This window comes from Phacochoerus africanus, chromosome 11 (genome assembly GCF_016906955.1).
Source record: "Phacochoerus africanus isolate WHEZ1 chromosome 11, ROS_Pafr_v1, whole genome shotgun sequence".
Classification (NCBI taxonomy): domain Eukaryota; kingdom Metazoa; phylum Chordata; class Mammalia; order Artiodactyla; family Suidae; genus Phacochoerus; species Phacochoerus africanus.
The window spans coordinates 77,811,109-77,833,750 of NC_062554.1; the positions used below are offsets into that span (position 1 = coordinate 77,811,109).

The 22,642-nt window shown below is 37.7% G+C and overlaps 1 protein-coding gene across 7 annotated transcripts in view; it reads right to left on the reverse strand.

Annotated features, from left to right (window-relative positions):
- The window catches only part of ICA1 (islet cell autoantigen 1), a 149,391-nt gene that overhangs the window by 117,947 nt on the left and 8,802 nt on the right, over positions 1 to 22,642 (reverse strand). For 5 of the 7 annotated variants that reach the window (XM_047752363.1, XM_047752359.1, XM_047752362.1 and 2 more), the window contains exons 2-4: positions 9,586 to 9,687; positions 3,734 to 3,899; positions 364 to 436 (exon numbers count right to left, since the gene is read on the reverse strand). In XM_047752363.1, the coding sequence (XP_047608319.1) occupies positions 364 to 436; positions 3,734 to 3,899; positions 9,586 to 9,602 (256 nt within the window). In that variant the 5' untranslated portion in view covers positions 9,603 to 9,687. The remainder of the gene's footprint in view (positions 1 to 363; positions 437 to 3,733; positions 3,900 to 9,585; positions 9,688 to 22,642) is intronic. The other 2 variants (XM_047752364.1, XM_047752361.1) reach the window with 1 other exon arrangement.

Here is a 22,642-nt window from a genome sequence, read left to right on the forward strand (position 1 = left end):
GGTGTAGGCTGCAGACAGGGCTCGGATCTGGCGTTGCTGTGGCTGTGGCGTACATTGGCAGCTCTGATAGGACCCCTAGCCTAGGAACTTCATATGCTGCAGGTGGGGCCAAAAAAGACAAACAAAACAAAACAAAAAAAGAAAGGAAAACAGCCTTGCAAGGCAAGCACCACTGAAAGGTAAAAGATTCCTGATAAAATTATTAAAGATCCTACCCCACCAGTTAACATAGACTAAAGACAGGTACTCCTAAATAGTAGTTGACGTGTCTTGCTTGCTAAACATATACAATTATGTATTAAAGCAAAATATCCTGTTTCTTACTGTCTGTTTGGTCAATAGTTATACTTAGGGAATACTTACAACATATTCTTTTTTGATAGAGAACAATAGCTTTAGACAAGTCCAGACAGGTTCTCTGAATCGAGTGAAAGAGCTATAATAAAAACACAAACAAAATGCTAAATAAAACGGCAGTGAAATAAAAAATAATTACACTGAATAACTATACACTAACCAGAGTGTTTGATTTGTCCACTAAAAACAAGATCACAGGCCTAAGTAGTGAGCTTCGTGGTATACAGTACAAAAACTCTGACCAAACCTTTTAAATATGCTCCTATTATAGTCTATATTTACTGGAATTCCCCATCTAAATTGAGATCTGCAGAAGGATAATTTCCTCCAGACTACTGATATAATAGCTGTAAAACAGAAATCCTAAGTGAAGAGCCCAATTAGAGGACTTGGTAAACCAGAGACCCAATATTCATTTATAATCTAATTTATTTCTTTTACCACTTGCTGTCTTTTTTTTTTTAATGGAGGATCTGCCAATTAAGCATCATATTTAAAATACAACATTAGCTTATTTTGTGATCCTAATGTATTTTATGGCATGCTTAAACAACTCTATAAAAACAAACAGAAATCAATCAGCTGAATGTTCTGTCTGCTTAGGAGACATCTGGTAAAATGGAGTTTAGCTAGCAGCCCCATCACTTCTTATTTTCCCAATTATTTCATAAAATACACAGAGAAAAAAACCTAATGTCATGCTATAGCCAAATCAGAGAAAATTAAGGGAAAAGCAGGTGGGCCGTGTGGAGAAGAGTCTAACTAGATTTTAATTTATGGTGGTTCTGGTCTTTACTTCAGAAATGGAAGAGAAGACAGAACAGGGACTTCACACTTGGTCCACTCTCTGTCCACTAACTCAGAGACCAGGGCTGGCATCAATCAGAAAATCTGGCACACAATGTGCCTCCGAAGAGCCCCCAGGGCTAGGCTTTCCCTCTCTTCTGCCTCCACCTGCTCACTGACCCCAGTGATATAGCAACTACATCCTGGTCTTACAAAGCACTTCACCATCTGATTCAAAAACAGAAATCTGCTTCAAAATACATATGACCAACTCTTCTAATAAAAATGAACTCATGCATCTATACTTAACAGATTAAAAACTATTCCCAGGAATGCTATGATAAATCTTGGTCATGAAGGATGCAAATTTTACTAAATCTCATTTTATTACACTGCATTCTCTACGTGTTTAGGAAAACAAAAATGAAAACCCTTTACTGTAAAATGAAACAGAAAACCAACAGTCTGAGCATGTTCCTTAACAAAATACTTGATTAGAGGTATTCTGGGTCACCAACCATCAACACATAGCAATTCCTGAACACAGGAGCAAGGATATTCAAAAGATATGTTCGAGAGCTAGTCTGTTGTTACTGTTCGCTTTTTAAAAATGGAAGTATAAATTAAATGCAACAAAACCCACACCTCCAGAGAGTTTAGTTCCATGAATCTGAAAATTAAACTTTTTAATCACACCCAAAATAAGATAAACATTTTCACCAGCTAGTCAACCTACTCTGCCTTGGCACCCACTAAAAGACTTCGGTCATCACAGCATCGTTTTGTCAGTTCTTGTACTTAAGAGCTGTTTTTCAGAAAAGGATTTCATTAACAAGCAATTCTTACACTTATTTAAACTTAGTGCCACATTTCACTATGAACTTCCCAACAGGTTGTAATCGAATTTGCCTATTACCACAGCTGGGCACACAAACTTTTCTTGCCAGCAAAATATAAGTTCTTGTTTTATAAGCTAGGCTTCTACGTATAACTTAGTTGAAGAGCGCATCACAATGGACTGCACTTCTTCATATGCTTTGTTGATGGAACACATTCTCTTTCTCTATAAACATCGACATCAGTCTGAACATTACTGCAACAGCAACTTCATCACATGTAAAATTATTAGTCACAGTTAAGGACTTTGGATGCCATATGTCTCGGACAGCAGCTGTTTTGATTCAAGTACAGTTGGTTCAGTGAAAATGCTGCTGCAAGAGCCTAACATAAATATAAAATTACTGTACTATGTTTCATATACTAGAAATTAACACATTAAATTACTTTTTGAATAATGCTTGGATTTACTAGGTTGTTAAGACGAAAAAAATAAATCTCTAAGATGTGAAGAGTACATGCAACTTATAAGCAATTCAAGTCTACTGAGAACACTAAATTCAGAATAGAGGCTCCTGGTTCCACTTTTCTCTGTTGCAGTGATCTCCATTAGAACATCTCTGTCAAACCCAGCTTCTGTTAGAACAATTCCACTGACCAAAGGGCTGGGAATTAATCTTAATTGCAATAACATGTACACTCAATCAGTTAATACTTGCTGAATGAGTCCTGTGTGTCTGGCTGAGGGGACAGCAGTGAATAGGTGGACATGGAGTCTGACCTCCCAGTGGAAGGAGGGCAAGCAGACCAACGAACACTTGAGAAAAATCCATGAGAGATGAGTACCATGAACGGTGGCCCCGGCTCTGGTTCTACCCTCAGATGCACAGAATAAACCTTAGCCCTCTTCCACATGACAGGCCTTCCCATAGAATCCAAAACTAGCACATCTTCCTTTAACCTCTCTGTTCCAGATTAACCATGGTTTCCACCATCCGGACCACCCTTCCCAGAAAGCTTTTTGAAATTATGAGCTTTTAATTTTTGTCCCATTAAATGATTGGCTCACCAACTTTAGCCTATGTATTAAATTTAGCTGTCATTCTGAATTCTTGTCAGACTACGAGACATATAATTTCCCTCCGTGCCCTGTCATTCACAGAAGTGATAAGTATGCTTTTAGAATTCTGATCTCAAGTATTGGCAGAACGTCCAGCAAGGAAGGTAATTAGTGGGCCTTTTAGCAGGTATACTAGTATTCAAGGACCAATCAGATATGAATTCAGCTTTCTGTATTAACTAACTAAATATTAATTAGTTCATTCTACAATTTTCCAGGATTCACTGCAAACTTATTAGACTCACTTTTCCAGGACCTTTTGCTCTTTTTTATTTTTTTAATGTAAATATATGCCTAACCTTAGTGTCATTATCAGCAGCAGTGGCTCTTTGATTGCATTCATTTTTTTCAACAAATAGTTATTGAGAATTTACCACATTCCATGCATTCCAACAAAGTACTTGGAAAACATATTAACTGAGGCATACGGGTGGAGACAGGAGAATTTATGGGTTTTTAAAAAGAAATATGATGGGATTAAATTTATCTGATCCTAGATTGTCCTCAAGAACGAGCTGTTTGCAATATGTTTTCAAATACAAAGCACAACCCAGCTTGCCCATCAAGCACACTCTCAGACTCTGACACAAGCAAGGTGAGCTGTGCTGGGACAAAGGGCAATGAAGTACTTACCTCCAGCTTGGCATCCAGGTCTGCGTCAGAGGCAACAACATGTTCATCCTCCTTCTTTCCTGTAGCTTTAATAAAGGCCTGCTTTGTTTCCCAATACTTTTGTTGCATTTTATTCACAACTGACTTATCTTGAGCATATCGATCCTGTAAGTCCCAGGGATAACTGCTAAAAAGCATTTGAAGAGCCATTTTACCCATGACTTTCAAAAAGATTAAGATATTATGGTGTGAACAAATTTATCCAAACATTTACAACATTAACAAACATTTAAATACTTTCTTATGTGGCTTTTACACCAAAAGGTCAACCACATCTAACTTACACCAAAACCTTAAAAGTTAGTAAGGAAATGGTATAGCCACTATGGCAAACAGTATGGAGGTTCCTCAGAAAACTAAGGCGAGAGTTAACATGTAATCCAGCAATCCCACTCCTGGGCATGTATCCAGACAAAAGTATAATTCCAAAAGATACATGTACCTCAATGTTCATAGCAGCACTATTCACAATAGCCAAGACATGGAAACAACCTAAATATCCATTAACAGATGAATGGATAAGGAAGACATGGTGCATGTATACAATGGAACATTACTCAGCCATAAAAAAGAACAAAATAATGCCATTTGTGGCAACATGGATGGACCTAGAGATTATCATACTAAGTGAAGTTAGTCAAAGACAAGCATCACATGATATCACTTATAAGTGGAATCTAAAATATGACACAAACGAACCTGTCTATGAAACAGAATACAGATTCCAGGACAAGGAGAACAGACTTTTGGTTGCCAAGGGGAAGGGGCTTGGGAGAGGGATAGAGTGAGAGGTTGGGATTAGCAGATGTAAGCTATTGTATGTACATGGAGGGGATAAACAACAAGGTCCTACTGTACAGCGCAGAGAAATATATTCAATGTTCTATGATAAACCATAATGGAAAAGAATACATTAAAAAACAAGTGTGCGTAATTAAATCAGTTTGGTGTGCAGCAGAAATTAACACAACATTGTAAATCAGTGATACTTCAATACATTTAAGTGAGGAAATTAAGAAACTTTTGTAGGAAATCACAAAGCTAAACCTTGAGGAATTTAAATATCAAAAGACTGGACATCCTCCTTTTAGAAGCAGAAAAAGTGAGGCCAAGCCGGCGGAGGTAACTGGTTCAAGCACCCCAGTGAGTCAGAGATAAAGCCAGACACCCATGTTCTCTCCACTTTAGCATTATAGACACCACTGAAGTGATAACAGAAAAGTTGAGATAAGGAGCTGAAAAATAGCATACTTAAAGTCTGTCACAGAGGTACCTAACACAGTCAAACCCAAAGAATCAGAGAAGAGAATGGTGGGCCCCAGAGGCTGGGCAGGGAGAAGGACATGGGAGGTTGTTAAACAACACACATAAACTTTCAGCTGTGCAAGATAAATAAGTTTTAGAGATCTGCTGTGCAACACAGTGCCCACAGCTCACAACATTATATTATGCACTTAAATGTCTGTCAGAAGGGTAGATCGCATGTTAGGTGTTCTGAGTACTGTCAAATAAAGTTCTGAAAAATAAAAAATCTTTCAAAAAATTACAGATTTCTCATACTAGAACTTTAAACTTTTAAACATAAATGCTTAAAATACAGATAGGAGGCCAGTCCTCAGGAAGCAGCACAGTACCGATCCCATCAAAAAGTATGTTAAGAAGAAATTAGAAAAAAATTCGACTGAGAACGAAATGGAATTCTGTCAAAGTGACCAGGGTTCCCAAATCTTGCCACAAAGTCTGTCGTTGGTGCTCCCTGCTATGTCCACACCTTCCTTCCTTCTAGCACTCCTGTCTAAAAGCTCACACAGGACCCCCAGCTTCTCCTTCTGTAGACATGTACCCTCTTCCACTCCATCCCATTAGCACTCAAACTCTGCCAGACTAGTGCCCTAAAACATAAATTGCTTTATACTACTATTTCAAAATATGCATCTCAAAACTTGATAATTTATACTCTCCTGCCAGATAACATTTACAAGTTTCAATGCCCACCATTTGTTCTTAAAAAAATCAGAGGAGAGTTTCAGATGACTTCCTTAGCAAGGGTTATTATGGTTTACTTTATATCCTTCTCCGTTATTTTAAAGTTGAAGAAGTTTATATATTTAATGTATAGACACAAGGATCACACTAAACAATACTGTGTTGAACACTGGAAATAGGCTTCGGAGAGGAGCATTACTCTTCACGGGTACTTATCACACACCCAAAATAGTAACTATAAAAGGAGACAATATGTTAATTAGCCTGACTGTGGTCATAATTTCACTACTAATATCAGATCATCATGTTGCTCACCTTAAATATATAAAATTTTTATTTTAAATAAATAAGTTAACATCTTCTCAGATCCACCTCTTAGAGTAATGATGATAAAACCAAAAATAAACAAATGGGACCTAATCAAACTTAAAAGTTTCTGCACAGTAAAGGAAACCCTAAACAAAATGAAAAGACAACCCACATAATGGGAGAAAATATTTGCAAGTGAATCAGCTGACAAGGGATTGATCTCCAAAATTTATAAACACCTTCTGCAGCTCCATACCAAAAAAACAAACAACCCCATCCAAAAATGGGCAGAAGATCTAAACAGACAGTTCTCCAAAGAAGACATACAGATAGCCAAAAAAACCCATGAAAAGATGTTCAACATGACTCATTATTAGAGAAATGCAAGTCAAAACCACCATGAGGTACCACCTTACACCAGCCAGAATGGCCATCATCCAAAAGTCTACAAACAATAAGTGCTGGAGAGGGTGTGGAGAAAAAGGAACCCTATCACACTGTTGGTGGGATTGTAAATTGGTGCAGCCACTGTGGAAAGCAGTATGGAGATTCCTCAGAAAACTAAAAATACAACTACCATTTGATCCAGCAATCCCACTCCTGGGCATCTATCCAGAGAAAACCATGACTCGCAAAGACACATGTACTCTGATGTTCATTGCAGCACTCTTTTCAATAGCCAAGACTTGGAAACAACCTAAATGTCCATCGACAAGGAGTGGGTCAAGAAAATGTGATACAAAAAAAAAAAGGAGTTCCTGTCGTGGCGCAGTGGTTAACGAATCCGACTAGGAACCATGAGGTTGCGGGTTCGGTCCCTGCCCTTGCTCAGTGGGTTAACGATCCGGCGTTGCCGTAAGCTGTGGTGTAGGTGGCAGACGCGGCTCGGATCCCGCGTTGCTGTGGCTCTGGCATAGGCCTGTGGCTATAGCTCCAATTAGACCCCTAGCCTGGGAGCCTCCATATGCCGTGGAAGCGGCCCAAAGAAATAGCAAAAAAAAAAGACAAAAAAAAAAAAAGAAAATGTGATACATATACACAATGGAATATTACTCAGCCATTAAAATGAACAAAATACCGGCATTCTTAGCAACATGGATGGACCTAGAAATTATCATGCTAAGTGAAGTCAGCCATACAATGAGACACCAACATCAAATGCTTTCACTGACATGTGGAACCTGAAAAAAGGACAGACGGAACTTCTTTGCAGAACAGATGCTGACTCACAGACATTGAAAAACTTACAGTCTCCAGAGGAGACAGTTCTGGGGGTCGGGAGATGTGCTTGGGTTATGGGATAGAAATCCTGTGAAACTGGATTGTGATGATCTTTATACAACTACAGATGTGATAAATGTATTTGAGTAATAAAAAATAATAAAATTTAAAAAATAAATATATAAGTTAAAAGGGTTTCATTATAAGCTTAAATCAGAGAAAGTAAGATGAAAACAGGTAGAACTTTTACATAAAAGATAATCCCTCAACATAGTATGTGCATTAAAAGACAGGAAGAATATATTCCCCCAAACAGTGGTTATAATGGGGAAAGGAATTTTCAAGAGTAAGGAACAGGGTGGACTTCTTCCTATTGTGTGTGTGTGTGTGTGTGTGTGTGTGTGTATTTTGGTCAAAGGTCATGGATTAACAGTAAAAAAGTGTCCATTTTGAGGGGGAAAAAAGGAAAAAAGGACTTTAGAGATCTAGTGAATGAGCCTCTCTCCTGTCATTTAACAAATGAAGAATCTTAGGTTTCAAAAGGTTAAGAATCTTGCCCCAGATCACCAAAGATTGAAATCCAAGCCTCTAGGAGTTCCCTGATGGCTCAGCAAGTTAAGAATCCCAACATTGTCACTGCGGTGGCTTGGGTCACTGCTGTGGTGAGGGTTCGATCCCTGGTCCAAGAACTGCCACATGCTGTGGGCATGGCCGGAAAAAAAAAATCCAAGCCTCTAAATCCCAGGGTAGTGTGCATTTCACTGTCCTCCATAGCCCCTGCAATTCAGTAGCAAGCAATGAAGTGGTACAGTTAGTGGGAGGAAGACTTCGGGAAGGGCTACCTACTGGGCTCTCCTAGGTGAGGGACTTCACCACTGACTGCCCTAAGCCTGCTGCCAGGAGGTGAGAGTCATCCCCTGTCTTAATGAAGCCATCCCCTGTCTTAATGAGGCAAGATGGAACAACAAAAGAAAGAAGAAAGAAGGAGAAAGGAAGGAAGGAAGGAAGGAAGGAAGGAAGGAAGGAAGGAAGGAAGGAAGGAAGAAGGAGGAAGAAGAAGAAGAAAAAGAAAGAAATAAGAAAGAAAGAAAGAAAGAAAGAAAGAAAGAAAGAAAGAAAGAAGACCAGTCTGACAACTCTTTGAAAGCTGTCAAATGGGAATACGCAGGGAAACCAAATCCCTGAGCCATTTATTAATTACCTTTTCAAGCTCATTATGTTTTAACACATGCAAAATTCTTTTAAAGTTTGACATCTGCTGTTACAGAGAACTTGGACATGATTGCTTCTCTACGGAGAGAGGAGGGTTTAAAAAGTATATTTCTTATTATAATTAATTGTACCTTTGAAAAATGAAAACACACACTATACTTTTTTTGTGATACAAATTAGAGGAGGTAAAACATGACAAAGATCTGCTTGCCCAGTTGGTGAAGGGTTTAAAAAGGGTTCAGAAACACTGCTTGTAGCAGATCTGGAGTTGATAAGTGGTTTAACATGCTGCTTAGGTACATTATAGGCATGTAAATGGCATTGCTAAATAACATTGCCATGTGATTATCACATCTATTTTACTCAGTATCATCCACTTCCAGCCATGACTGACTCCTGAATGTTCATAAAGCCTGAGTTATTTTATATTATATAGTTACATAAAATTCCCTTATAACCCTCATATTAGAAGTTGTAAATAAGACAGAGATTAAAAAATGTATCATGGAGTTCCCGTCGTGGCGCAGTGGTTAACAAATCCGACTAGGAACCATGAGGTTGCGGGTTCGGTCCCTGCCCTTGCTCAGTGGGTTAACGATCCGGCGTTGCTGTGAGCTGTGGTGTAGGTTGCAGACGCGGCTTGGATCCCGCATTGCTGTGGCTCTGGTGTAGGCCAGTGGCTACAGCTCCGATTCAACCCCTAGCCTGGGAACCTCCATATGCCGAGGGAGCGGCCCAAGAAATAGCAACAACAACAACAACAACAAATAATAACAACAACAACAAAAAAAAGACAAAAAAAATGTATCATCTTATTACACTTAAAAAAAGGTGGTAACAAAAGCCATAATTATATTCCCAAGAGAAAAGTTACACATAAATGAATTTCCTAGAGAATATTTTTGGTTATTAGTTTTCATATTACATTTAGTAGGGAGATTGAAGTTGACTATACTCAGCACTGGATATGTGCTAACTGCTTCTGTGACTTGATTTTTCATTCAACAGACATTTACTGAGCATATACCATGTGCTTCCTCTTTCATTAGCCTCTCTCAATTCAGAAAAGATAACAAATTACTTACCATTTGTGTCCTGACATGTTTTATTCTTCTTCTTTTTCTACTGTTGATGATTTGGGGAGAAGGGGCAGGGAAAGAGCATGAGAGGACACTTTATATTATTACCTGAAATAAAACAAATATATTTAACAGTTACACACTATATTACAATTACATCTGAATTTGACACATGTAAAAAACTTTTCAAATTAAGCCATTTCTAGTTGTATTTTAGGGGTCAAACGCTATTACACAGTAACACTGTACACTAGTGTTTAGAATAGTTTAACTGAGTAAAACTTAAAGACACATCTCAAGCGAAGTTTAAGAAGTTGAACAGGCAGTTTGAATGAAAAAAGCAAGTTGTAGAAGAGTACATAAAATATGAAACCATAACATACAAAAAATATATTCTTGAAATATACGAACATCATTTAGTGAACATATAAAGAATTGCTTAGGAATGATGAACACAAAATTCAAGGCAGCAGTTACCACCTCAGCAGGGATGAGGAATATTATTTGACAGAGGTATTCAGGGACTTTGTACTCATAATGTTCTCTTTGATAAGCTAGGAGGTGAATATATTGCATCTGTATGCCTCTTTACAGATATTAAATCTTTTATAATCAGTATTTCTAAAAAATAAACCAGCGCATTGCAAAAACAAACAAAAGCTAGAACAAGATACTAAGAAGGGTACAAAGGAGGAAAATGTGACTATTCCAGTTTTGACCAACCCTGTACTATAATTTTATCTCACTAGTAAATATGGGAGTCACTTGATGCCTTTGCCCTTTACTCTACTTGCTTCACTCATGGGAGCTAGCCAACCCCAGGGAAGGGTGGAGCCAGCCAACCCAGCCACACTTGCCTACCACCCACTGGAAAGAATGGAGAGCTGGCTACCTAAAGGGATGGCCTCTGGCCAGACACGAACTGCTGGCAACAGGAGTGAGCACTCAGTCTGTGAATGCTCTGGCTCCTCCAACATCATCAACCTAATCTTTCTCTCTCTGCCTCAGAAAGAGTCTTGACAACTAGGACCCCTAAAATTATTAGAGTTTACAAGGTGTTTTAAAGAAACACAATTGATAATATTCCAGGCTTCAGGTATGAAGACAGGGTAGAGAAAGGACATTTTCTCAGAGAGTGTTAGGGTGCCTTTGAAATGAGAAGATCCCGTAATCAGCAGCTCTTTTCTTCCTGGAGAGCATCCAGGTTTTTGGACAAGTTGCTTTGGGAATGACATTCATGATGAGTAAGTCTTGCCCTCAACTTAGTAATCCTGGAGAGGCCACAAGTTTCCCGTCCTCTCACCACCCACATAGCTTCATTGCAAGGACACATTTACTTTATTTAGCTCAAAGCTGCCAGCAAAACTTCTCAAAAAAAGATATTATCCAAGGAAACAAAACTATTATATTCTTTCCTTGAGTTGGACCTCATCATAAACTATTATGATACTCAATATTTTAAAATTTTTTATTGTGACAAAAACATATAACAAATATATCCTCATAACAAATTTTCAGTACAGTACAGTGCTTTTAACCATATGCACATTGTTGTATAACAGATCTCCAGAACGTTTTCATCTTGCATGATGGAAACTCTATACCCATTGAACAACTCCTCATTTTTGCCTCCCTCCAGCCCCTGGCAACTACCATTCTACTTTGTTTCTGTAAGTTTTACTATCTTAGATACTTAGATATATAAGTGGAATCCTGCAATAGTTTGGCTTATTTCACTTGGCATGATGTCCTCAGGGTTCATCCATGTAGTAGGATCTGATAAATTTTCCTTCTTTTTAAGGCTGAATAATATTCCATTGTTTATAGAGGCACATTTTCTTTATCCATTCATCCACTGATGAACATTTAGGTTGCTTCTACAGCTTAGTTACTGTGAATAATGCTGCAGTTAACTTAGGTATACAAACATATCTTTGAGATCCTGTTTTTAGTTTTTTGAATATATACCCAGTAGTGGGATTGCTGGATCATTTGGTAGTTCTATTTTTTATTTTTTGAGGAACCTGCATACTTTTTTGTCCCCACAGTGACTGTGCTATTTTATAATCCTACCAACAGTGCTTCGAAGATTCCAATTTCTCTACATCCTCCCCAACACCTGTTATTTTGCTTTTTGTTGTTTTTTGATAGCAATCATCTTAATGGGTATGAGGTGGTATCTCATGTGGTTTTAATGTGCATTTCCCTGACCATTTGTATGGTAAGAATCTTTTCATGTGCTTATTGGGCATTTGCCTATCTTCTTTGGAGAAGTATCCTTTCAATTCCTTTGTTTATTTTTTAATTGGGTCATTTTTTTTTTTGGTTATTGCATTGTAAGAGTTCTTTATATATTCTGAATATTAACCCCTTTTCTGAGATAGAATTTGCAAATATTTTCTCTCATTTGGCAGGTTGCCTTTTTACTGTTGATCATTCCCTTTGTTACAATTTTTTATTATAAAAATATTTAATAATTTAAGATATTTTAGTATAATAGATAATAAAAATCACTTAGTAAACTGCCCCTTCTACCTGAACTTTCAGGCTATTCCCAGATTATAATGCTATCCAGCAGTACTGTGTTGTTTACAAGCCACTTACACTGGAATCTTCTGGGTGTTAACATGTGGATTCCTTATCTACTGAACTAGAATCTCTGGAGATGGGTTTAGGAATCTGCATTTGTAACAGGCTTTGCAGTGACTCTTAAGCACATTAAAGTCTGAGAACCACAGCTAAATGGCACATAGGAAAAATCTTCTCTGGAAGTGGATCATTTATGAATAAAATTCTGGATTATATACGACACTACAATAAAAGAATCATGATTGGCAAAATCAGGTCAACCTGTAGAGGGCATAACTGAATGCTTCATGAGGTGGTAGTGGCAGCTAGAACTTGAATCTCTTTTAGTATATGTTCTAGCCCCATACACCAGGGAGAATTAAAAAACATGTCAAGATTTCCTGACAAAATCTATCTCATCTGGCCTATCACTTTCTAAATCTACAGTGTCAAAATCACTACTTTATGGTTGCTTTTTATTTTATTTTATTTTTTTAGGGCTGCATATGGAAATTCTCAGGCTAGGGGTTGAACTGGAGCGGCAGCTGCAGGCCTATGCCAGAGCCACAACAATGCCAGATAGGAGCTGCATGTGCAAGCTACACTGCAAGCAATGCCAAATCTTTAACCCACTGAGTGGGGCCAGGGATGGAATCCCAATCCCCATGGATACTAGCCAGGTTCATAACCCACTGAGCCACAATGGGAACTCCTCAAAATCATTACTTTAAAAAACTGGTGTAATTCTCATCCATTCATTTCAACAGTTTGGTTTCTCAAACATGCCTTGAGCATCTAGTTAATATGTGCCAGGCATTGTCCCTGGCCTCAGGAACTTATAGTCTAGATAGCTCTACCCAATACAAATATACTATAAGTAATTTTAAATGATCTAATAGCCATGTTTAAAAAGTAAAAAGAATAAAGCCACATATTGGTCAATCAATTCACAACAAAGGAGCCAAGAATATACAATCTGGAAAAGACAGTCTTTTCAGTAAATTGTGCTGGGTAAACTGGACAGCTACGTGCAAAAGAACAAAACTGGACTACTCTCTCACACCATGCACAAAAATCCATTCAAAATGAATTAAAGACTTAATGTAAGACTCTAAACCATAAAACTCCTAGAAAAAAGCAAAGGCAATAATGTCTTTGACATAGGTCTTGGCAATCATTTTTTTGAGTCTAACACTAGAAGCAACAAAAGCAACAATGAACAAATAGGACATCATACCCAGCAAAGGAAATCATCAATGAAATGTAAGGCAACCTACTGAATGGGAGAAAATATTTGCAAATCATATACCTGATGTGGGATTAACATCGAAAATATATAAAGAATTCAATAGGAAAAAAATCTGATTAAAAGATGGGCAGAAGATCTGAGTATACATTTTCCCCAAGAAGACATACAAATAGCCAACAGGTACATGAAAATATGCTTACTATTACTAATCATTAGGGAAATTCAAATCAAAACCACAATGTGGTATCACCTCAAACCTGTTAGAATTTATCAAAAAGACAAGAAATATCAGGTGATGGTAAGGATATGAAGAAAAGAGAAACCTTGGTGCATCATTGGTGGGAGTATAAACTGGTGCAGCCACTATGGAAAACACTATGAAGGTACCTCAAAAAAATTAAAGATAGAAATACCACATGACCTAGCAGTTCCACTTCTGGTCATTTATCAGAAAATGAGAACACTAACTCAAAAAGATATTTGCATCCCATGTTAACTGCAGCGTTACTTATAGTAGCCAAGATATGGAAACAACCTAAGTGTCCATGATGGATGGATAAAGAAATTGTGGTGTATATATGCGTGTGTGTGTGTGTACATATATACATACATGTACATATATAGATACATATATATATAAAATAAAATATTATTCAGCCATACAAAATAATGAAATCTTGCCATCTGCAACAACATAAATGGACCTCAAGGACACTATGCTAAGCAAAATAAGTCAGATGGAGAAAGACAAATATCTTCTGATCTCCCTTATGCATAGAATCAAAAATTAAAAAATAAAAAAAATAAGGTCACAGAGAACAGATTAGTGCTTGCCAGAGGTGGGTGGTGAGTAGTTGGAGAAATGGGCGAAGGGAGTCACAAGTTTAAAAAAAAAGGGGGTTGTTCCTGTTGTGGCTCAGTGGTCAACGAATCTGACTAGGAACCATGAGGTTGCAGGTTCAAACCCTGGACTCACTCAGTGGGTTAAGGATCCGGCATTGCCTTGAGCTGTGGCTTGGATCTGGCATTTCTGTGGCTCTGGAATAGGCCGCGGCTACAGCTCCGATTAGACCCCTAACCTGGGAACTTCCAAATGCTGCGGGTGCGGCCCTAGAAAAGACAAAAGACAAAAAAAAAAAAAATAGAGGCCAAGTAAACACATAGAGGCCTCCCCATAGAAGAAATACAGATGGGAAAATAAAATCATGCACAAAGACACATATAATGAGGGAATTATGAGAAAATAAATGCAATGGGCACTAGAGAAAAGCAAATAGAAAGAGCAAGGAGATATCCTATACATCTTTAGAATGGTTACATTCCAAACAAACAAACAGAACAGAAAATACCAGTCCTGGCAAGGATGTCAAAAACAGGAAAACTCATTCATTAAAAATAAAAGTAAAAATAAACATTAAAAAAATTTTTAAATAGTATTTTTTATTTAACCCAATATACCTAAAATATTATTTCAACATGCAATCAATTACAAATTACTTATGATATATTTTGCCTTCATGTTTTTGTACCAAGTCTGAAATCTGGTGTGTCCTTCACACTTACAGTACACCTTAATTGAGACTAATCACATTAAATGCTTGAAGGCCACTTGTGATTATTGGCTACAATATTGGGCAGTGCAAGCTGAGCAGGACAGACATAAATAAACATAATTTTCAGATCCAGGAAACTCTTGACATTTGCAAGAAATGTAAAAAAAGATGTTCATATATCCCAGATTTGTAAATTCTGCTGTAAAAACATCATTTTCCCTGTAAAATACAATAAAGTCTATAGTTAGATAATACTTCAATTCACCATTCTGCTGCAGAAGCTATTTCTCCCCTTCTGCCACACGTCACTTATGAAAGAAGCCCCAAATAAATGGTATTGTATCTCAAGGTTGTTAATTGCACAAAGATTTCCTAAAGTTCTACTTGTGGTCACCTTACCTTGGGAGATAAGGAAGAGTATCAAGTTGCTTATGCACTATGAGCCCACAATAAGAAAAACAAAACAGCATGACTTGACCACATGAATATTTGTGTTTCACTAAACTGTCTCCCCAACGAGGACAAAGCAGATGCACCATTAATAATTAAGACCTACTCAAAGAAGGAGAGGCCCAAGAGTTAATAGATCAATGAAAAGTAAGTTCCTAATTTTGATGTAGCAACCTTGAGGGTGGGGGAATGAGTGAATAAGGAGCAAGTTCTGTGTGTAAGACAAGTAATGAAGGGGAAAGATGTCTCTGCTCAGAGGTGGGACTGCTGCTGAGGGCAGCACCTTCTTGGGTAACACTAAGACCAATGACAGAATCCTCTGAGACTTTTCCAGGATGCACCTTGATGGGGTTATTATATCTCTACCTCAGGCTCCAAGGTCAGGAATTAAAACCACAACTGTAAGTGGTGCTGGGGAAACCAGGCAGCTACATGAAATCAATGAAACTAGAACACACCCTCACCCTATGCACAAAAATAGACTCAAGTGGCTTAGAAACTTAAACATCAGACATGGCACCATAAAAATCCTACAAAACATACAAATGTTTTCTTAGGTTGGTCTCTCAAGGCAATAGAAATAAAAACAAAAAAATAAACAAATGGGACCTAACTTACAAGCTTTTGCATAGCAAAGGAAACCATGGGGGGGGGGGACCCACAAAAAGACAACCTAGGGAATGGGAGAAAATAGTTACAAACAATCAACCAACCAAAGATTAATCTCTAAAATATACAAACAACTCATACAACTCAACAACAACAAAGAAAAAAAAAACCAAATTAAAAAATGGGAAAAAGACCTAAATAGATTATTTCTCCAAAGAAGACATTATGGATAGCCAACAGGCGCATGACAAGATGCTCAACATCACTAATTATTAGAGAAATGCAAGTCAAAACCCCATTGAGGTACCACCTCACACTGGTCACAATGGCCATCATTAATAAGTCTACAAATAACAAATGCTGGAGAGGGTGTAGAGAAAAGGGAATGCTCCTACACTGTTGGTAAGAATGTAAATTGGTGCAATTACCATGGAAAACAGTATGAAGGTACCTCAGAAAACTAAAAATAGAACTACCATATGATCCAACAATCCCATTTCTGGGCCTCTATCTGGAGAAAACAATAATTTAAAAAGATACACCAACCCCAAAGTTCATTGCAGCACTATTTACAATAGCCAAGATATGGAAGCAACCTAAATGTCCATTGACAGAGGAATGGGTAATGATGTGGTACATATATACAATGGAATACTATTCAGCCATAAAAAATGAAACAGTGGATGCAAGTAGAGATTATCATACAAGTGAAGTCAGAAAAAGACAAACATCATATGACATTACTGATACGAATAATCTAAAATATGGCACAAATGAACCTATCTACAAAACAGAAAGACTCACAGACATGGAGAACAGACGTATGGTTGCCAAGGGGAAGAGGGGAGAGAGTGGGATACATTGGGAGTTTGGGGTTAGAAAATGCAAACTATTATATTTAGAATGGATAAGCAATAAGGTCCTACTGTACAGCACAGAGATATCCAATCTCTTGGGATAGGACATGATAGAAAATAATATAAGAAAAGGAATATATAACAGGGTCACTTTGCAGTTCAGCAGAAATTGGCACAACTTGTAAATCAACTAAAATTTAAAAAAAAAAAAAAAAAACCTCACAGCTATTCTCAGACACACCCATGTGGATGAGAGACAATCATGCCCTGTGGGAAAAACTGGGAGAAGACGAGGAGGGATAATTTTTTTCAGATTTTCTATGGGGGTTCTGTGTAATTATTATTCACTCATTCGTCTCTAAGCTTTTCTTACATGCTTGGTGTGTTAAGTCTTCAATTTTTTCCACCTATGTGGACAGACTACAACTGTCCCACTTGCTTTTATTTCCTGTAGCCAGTGAAAAGCTATTTTGAACACATTGGCTGGCCAATACATAAGCAAAAGTTCTAAATAATACTGTCAAGTTCATAGAACACTAAAGCAATCCTGGTTTAAACAAAACTTGATGCATTGCTGCAAAGAGAAGTCAGTCTGTCCTTGGCTGCCTCAAACCCTGATCCTGAATTCTCCTCCTTGGAAAACTAACATGGGAGAGTATTTTCATTCCATAAAAGCCACCTTCAGCTCCATTGAACATTTGTTCTGATGCAGAACCCTTTTCTATGAGTTTATAGAGTAGCTGATGGCACCTCTGATTATATGTGAATTATGCAAAGAATCTAAAATTCTTGAGCCAACCCTTATTCAGAGTAAAGGTAATATGAATAGTTATATTTCACTGTATCAGTACTTTCAACCCACAAAATTATTTCAGGAAGCTTCCTCTTGACTCACATTTCCTAAGTGTGTCCTGTTTCTTGTGCAGTCATATGTCTCAAATTAATTACTTTTCCAACTTTAGCAGAATCTTCTCTTTTCCCAGTGATCAGGCTTTCTGTTAGTTGGAGTACTAATGGAAACTGAGTCCAGAATCTCTTTTTCCTGTATCTGTACTGAGCATATGGTGGGTTCTCTTGAATTGCAGATCAGAGCTGCTGCCAAATTTGTCATTTATCTTCCTAGTGTATTCAAAATCTCTATTTCCTAACTAAAAATTGCTACCATCTAAGAGCCTGTCAAGTCCTATTGTGCACACGAGCATTTAGCTTTCTTTGGGAAATGGGCCGTCTTTTGCCCCACAAGAAACACACTTTTCAAGAGAACAGAACAGTCTTACAGTGATGTGGGTGCATGGTGGTATGTTTGAATTACCCCATAGTAAAATCACTCTTCCCCAAGCAACAGCTTCCTGGCATCTCATGTCATTGAATCCAAGGTGCAAACCTGTTCATATTCCAACCTTCCTAAAGCCAGGATATCTCTTGTAATTGATGTCAACTGGCAGACATTTTTCTTTCTTTCTTTTTTTTTTTTTTTTTGCTTTTAAGGGCCACATCCCAAGCATATGGAAGTTCCCAGGCTAAGGGTCAAATCAGAGCTACAGCTGCACCAGATCTGAACCACGTCTGTGACCTATACCACAGCTCATGGCAATGCCAGATCCTTAACCCACTGAGTGAGGCCAGGGATGAACCTGCAACCTCATGGTTCCTAGTTGGATTTGTTTCCACTGTGCCACAATGGGAACGCCCATTTTTCTTTCTTCGTGTAACATAAAAATGGTAAAAGAGCTCATGCACAATGGTTTCTTTTATCTGATGAAACATAGAATAGTTCTTTAAAATTAAACCTCTGTTAAGATTACATGTGAATACCTGCCGCAGACATCTGGGACTGTTGTGTGTAAGTGAACAGGAGAATCTGAAGTCAGGGAGGGCCAGGCTCAGCCTGTGAGGGGGAAGGAGGGCCATGGCAGAGGAAGGTACCTGGCATTAGAGGAGCAAAGGTGAGAGCAGCACAGAGCTGACTTCCTACCTGACTCAGGCTGCGTTCCTAAGATTTAGTAGTTGCTGGCCAGACCCCACAGGGAGATGTGTGTGGGCATGTGTGTCGGGAGGGTCTTATTTCAGGCAGAGGGAAAGCAATGAACAAACTATTTCCCCAGTAGAACTGCATGGTGTGTGTGCAACCAGCCACAAGCAGTTGTGCATTCTCAGAAAGAACAGCAAGTGATGCGTTTTAATGATGAATATTCAAAGAGTTTCAGTAGAAACAGGGAGGAAAAACTAAAACAATTCCTCCAGGCACAATTAACTACAGTTATTATTATTTTTTCAATATGGATTCATCAAACTGTTCACAATAGTTGAGAAAGATCCCTGCGGTGGGTGAGAAGCTGAATCATCTCCTATCCTTTCAAAAGCTAAACATTAATTAAAATAATGTGCTTTAGACTAGCTTTTATGGGTGTTTTTCCTATGTTTCAGGTATCACACAGCTTTCCCTTTCAGATTTTGATAAGGTTATGACTGTTTGAGCATTCCATATTCTGTCTCTAGTTGAGTGTGTGTGTCCCTGCCAATGATTTTTTTTTTTTTGACATTTCATAAATTTACAAGAAAATGTGAAACACAATCATGCTTTAATTTTATGAGTCATGCTTTAAATTTGTGAGTCAGCAAATCCTCCAAGAGGAAAGCAGAATTCTAACCTTACTCAAGGCAGCTAAAAGATAAGTTTTTGTTTAAACTCTATATATGCAAGTCATGATTAAAATTTGCATCTTCTGTTAATGAGTTGGGGTTTTAGGATACTTTCAAATGATCATTTCATTCACATTTTAAAACAGCTCAAGTATTATATATAAGCATTAATTAAGTTTAATAGCTCCATAACCCTAGTAAAATCACATTCCTGAAGGAAATACTTTTAATGCCAATATAACTTGTCTCCCAATATGCTGCTCAATGTAAAATAAAAACCAGCAAACCCAAGACCATGCCACAAACTTGTCCTTCCTCCAAGTCTTCACCAGTCTGGTCTCACCTGGCTCAACTGCAAAACAGGAGACAAGGCCAACTGACATCTCGGAAGCCCTCAGGCACAAATCCATAAAATTAATTTTAATTATTTTCAGAGATATTTATATCTAAGAGGAAGCTCAAAGATTGTGAACATAACATCTTCCTTTTTAAAATAAGGAAATTGGGTTTCTAGAAATAGAGACTTTTCTAAGATCAGGTTAAAGATCAAATTTGCAAGGAGGGATTTGACGATTGAAACACTGATCAGCCAGTGAGCAACCTCTTCCTCTTTTCCAAGAGATGTCAAAGGAAAATATCAAATGCAGCATCTCACATTTGAAGAAACTTTAAAAAAAGCCAACTTAATCTCTAAAAGGCTTTCATCCTTAACATTAATATTAGTTAAAAAGATTATGTCCCTATGAAACAAACTAAAACCAAAATAAACACCAAACTCAAACTTCTCACCAGGGGCATGATCTAGGCCTTGCTCTTTGTCTTATCATCTTTCTAGGGCCATACCCATGGCATATGGAAGTTCCCAGCTCACAGCAACTCAGGATCCTTAACCCACTGAGAAAGGCCAGGGATCGAACCCATGTCCTCATGGATGCTAGTCTGGTTCATTAATGGCTGAGCCACGCCAGGAACTCCATCTTGCTCCTTCTCTTGCTTACAGACCTGCTTGCAATGGATGAGCCATTTCTGTGCTTCAACAAAAATCATGATTGCGATAGATAGAGTCTGGCATTGAAAACAACAAACCTCAAGAAAATCTATAAGAGCAAATCATATGAAATAGATTCGAAGACTGGAAGCAGAAAAAGAATAAACAGGATATCTTTGCTAAGGAGAAAGATTTTTTAAAACCCTTGCTGTATTCACCTTTGATTTTATTTAGGTTGGTTTATGTAGCTTTCAAATGTCAATTCAAGTTTATCATATGGATTTTAATCTCTGGTACTTATGGTGGCATTTTCTCTAAAAGCTTAACCTTGGAGTTCTCTTGGGGTGCAGCAGGTTAAGGATCCAGTGTTGTCACTGCAGTGGTTAGAGTTGCTGCTGTGGCATGGATTCAATCCTTGGCCCAGGAACTTTTACACGCTGTGGAAGCAGCCAAAATATAATCAATGAGTTCCTGTTGTGGCTCTGTGGGTTAAGGTCCCAATGCTGTTCCTGTAACGATATGAGTTTGATCTGTGGTCTTGCTCAGTGAGTTAAGGATCTGGCGTTGCCACAAGCTGAGGCACAGTGGCATAGGCAAGCCGCTGTAGTTCCAATTTGACCCCTGGCCTGGGAACTTCCGTCTCCTGCAGGTACAGCCATAAAAAGTCAAATAAAATAAAATAAAATAAAATAAAATCTTAACCTTAAAAGGTGAAGGATGAAGGAACACCCTCGTCAGACAAAGGTTTCAATCAACTCTGTCAATAAACACTAGACTTGGAATTCCCGTCCTGGCTCAGTGGAAGGAAACGAAACTGACTAGCTTCTATGAGGACACAGGTTTGATCCCTCGCCTCACTCAGTGGGTTAAGGAGCCCTTGTTGCTGTGAGCTGTGGTGTAGGTTGTAGACACGGTTTGGATCCTGCGTTGCTGCGGCTATGGTGTAGGTCGGCAGCTGCAGCTCCAATTTGACCCCTGGCCTGGGAACCTTCATATGCCACGGTTGCAGCCCTAAAAAGTAAAAACAAAATACTAGATCCTTCAAATGCCAGTAGAAAACATTTATTAAAGGATGGGAATATATGCTTTCCTTAATGAAATTTTAAAACTGCATTTTATAATTAGGATAAATTTTTTCGTGAAAGATTAATTTAAGATAAACCAACTTTCTCATCCAAGACTGTGTTCTCCAACAGCAGCCATTAGCCACATGTGGCTGTTAAGTAACTTGAAATGTGGATAGTTTGAATTTAGATATGCTTTCAAGTAAAATAAACATTGTACTGTGAAGATTTAGTAACCCCCAAAGTAAAATGTCCTTGAAGAAATTTATATTTATTTGTATGTTGATAAAACTATGTATTTTAAATTGATATGTGTATGTATATTTAAATGTTATATATTGCTATATTATAAACATATATTTACATATTCCACCATATTATATTTATATTTTATACATATATTTTCTGATGAAATAATATTTTGAATATATTGGGTTAAACATAATATCTGACCTCACCTGCTTTTTTTCTTGTATGTGAGTGTTTTTAAATATAGCTGACTTATAATGTGCTAATTTCTGTTGTCCAGCAAAGCAGCTTAGTTACACCCCCATGTACATTCTTTTTTTTTTTTTCTCTGTGGTTTATCCCAGGAGATTGGATACAGTTCCCTGAGTTATACAGTAGGATCTCATCTCTCCATTCTAAATATAATACTTGGTTCTTTTTCGTTGTTTAAATGTGCCCACTAGAATATTTTAAATTACATATGTGGCTGTCCCTAAATTTCTTGGACAGCCTTCATCTAAGGCATTAAGCAAAGCAGCAAAGAGCTAAAAATTAATTCCATAACACCAGTCACCAATATTCTGTACAGATATAAATACCTTTAAATAGTATTCTCCCCAGAATCTCTACAGTTATTCTATCAAAAATGTCATTACAAAAATAAAATCTCATTTATATACATGTGTATGTATATATACAACTATAGATGTGTATATATACACATGAATATAGTCTTTTTAAATGACCTACAAAATAGTTGCACTCCACATTTCATAACAAGTTGCTTTAAAAAGGTTCAAATGTTACACGAAATGTGCTATTTGTTTTAAATCAGATTCACAGGAATGATATGA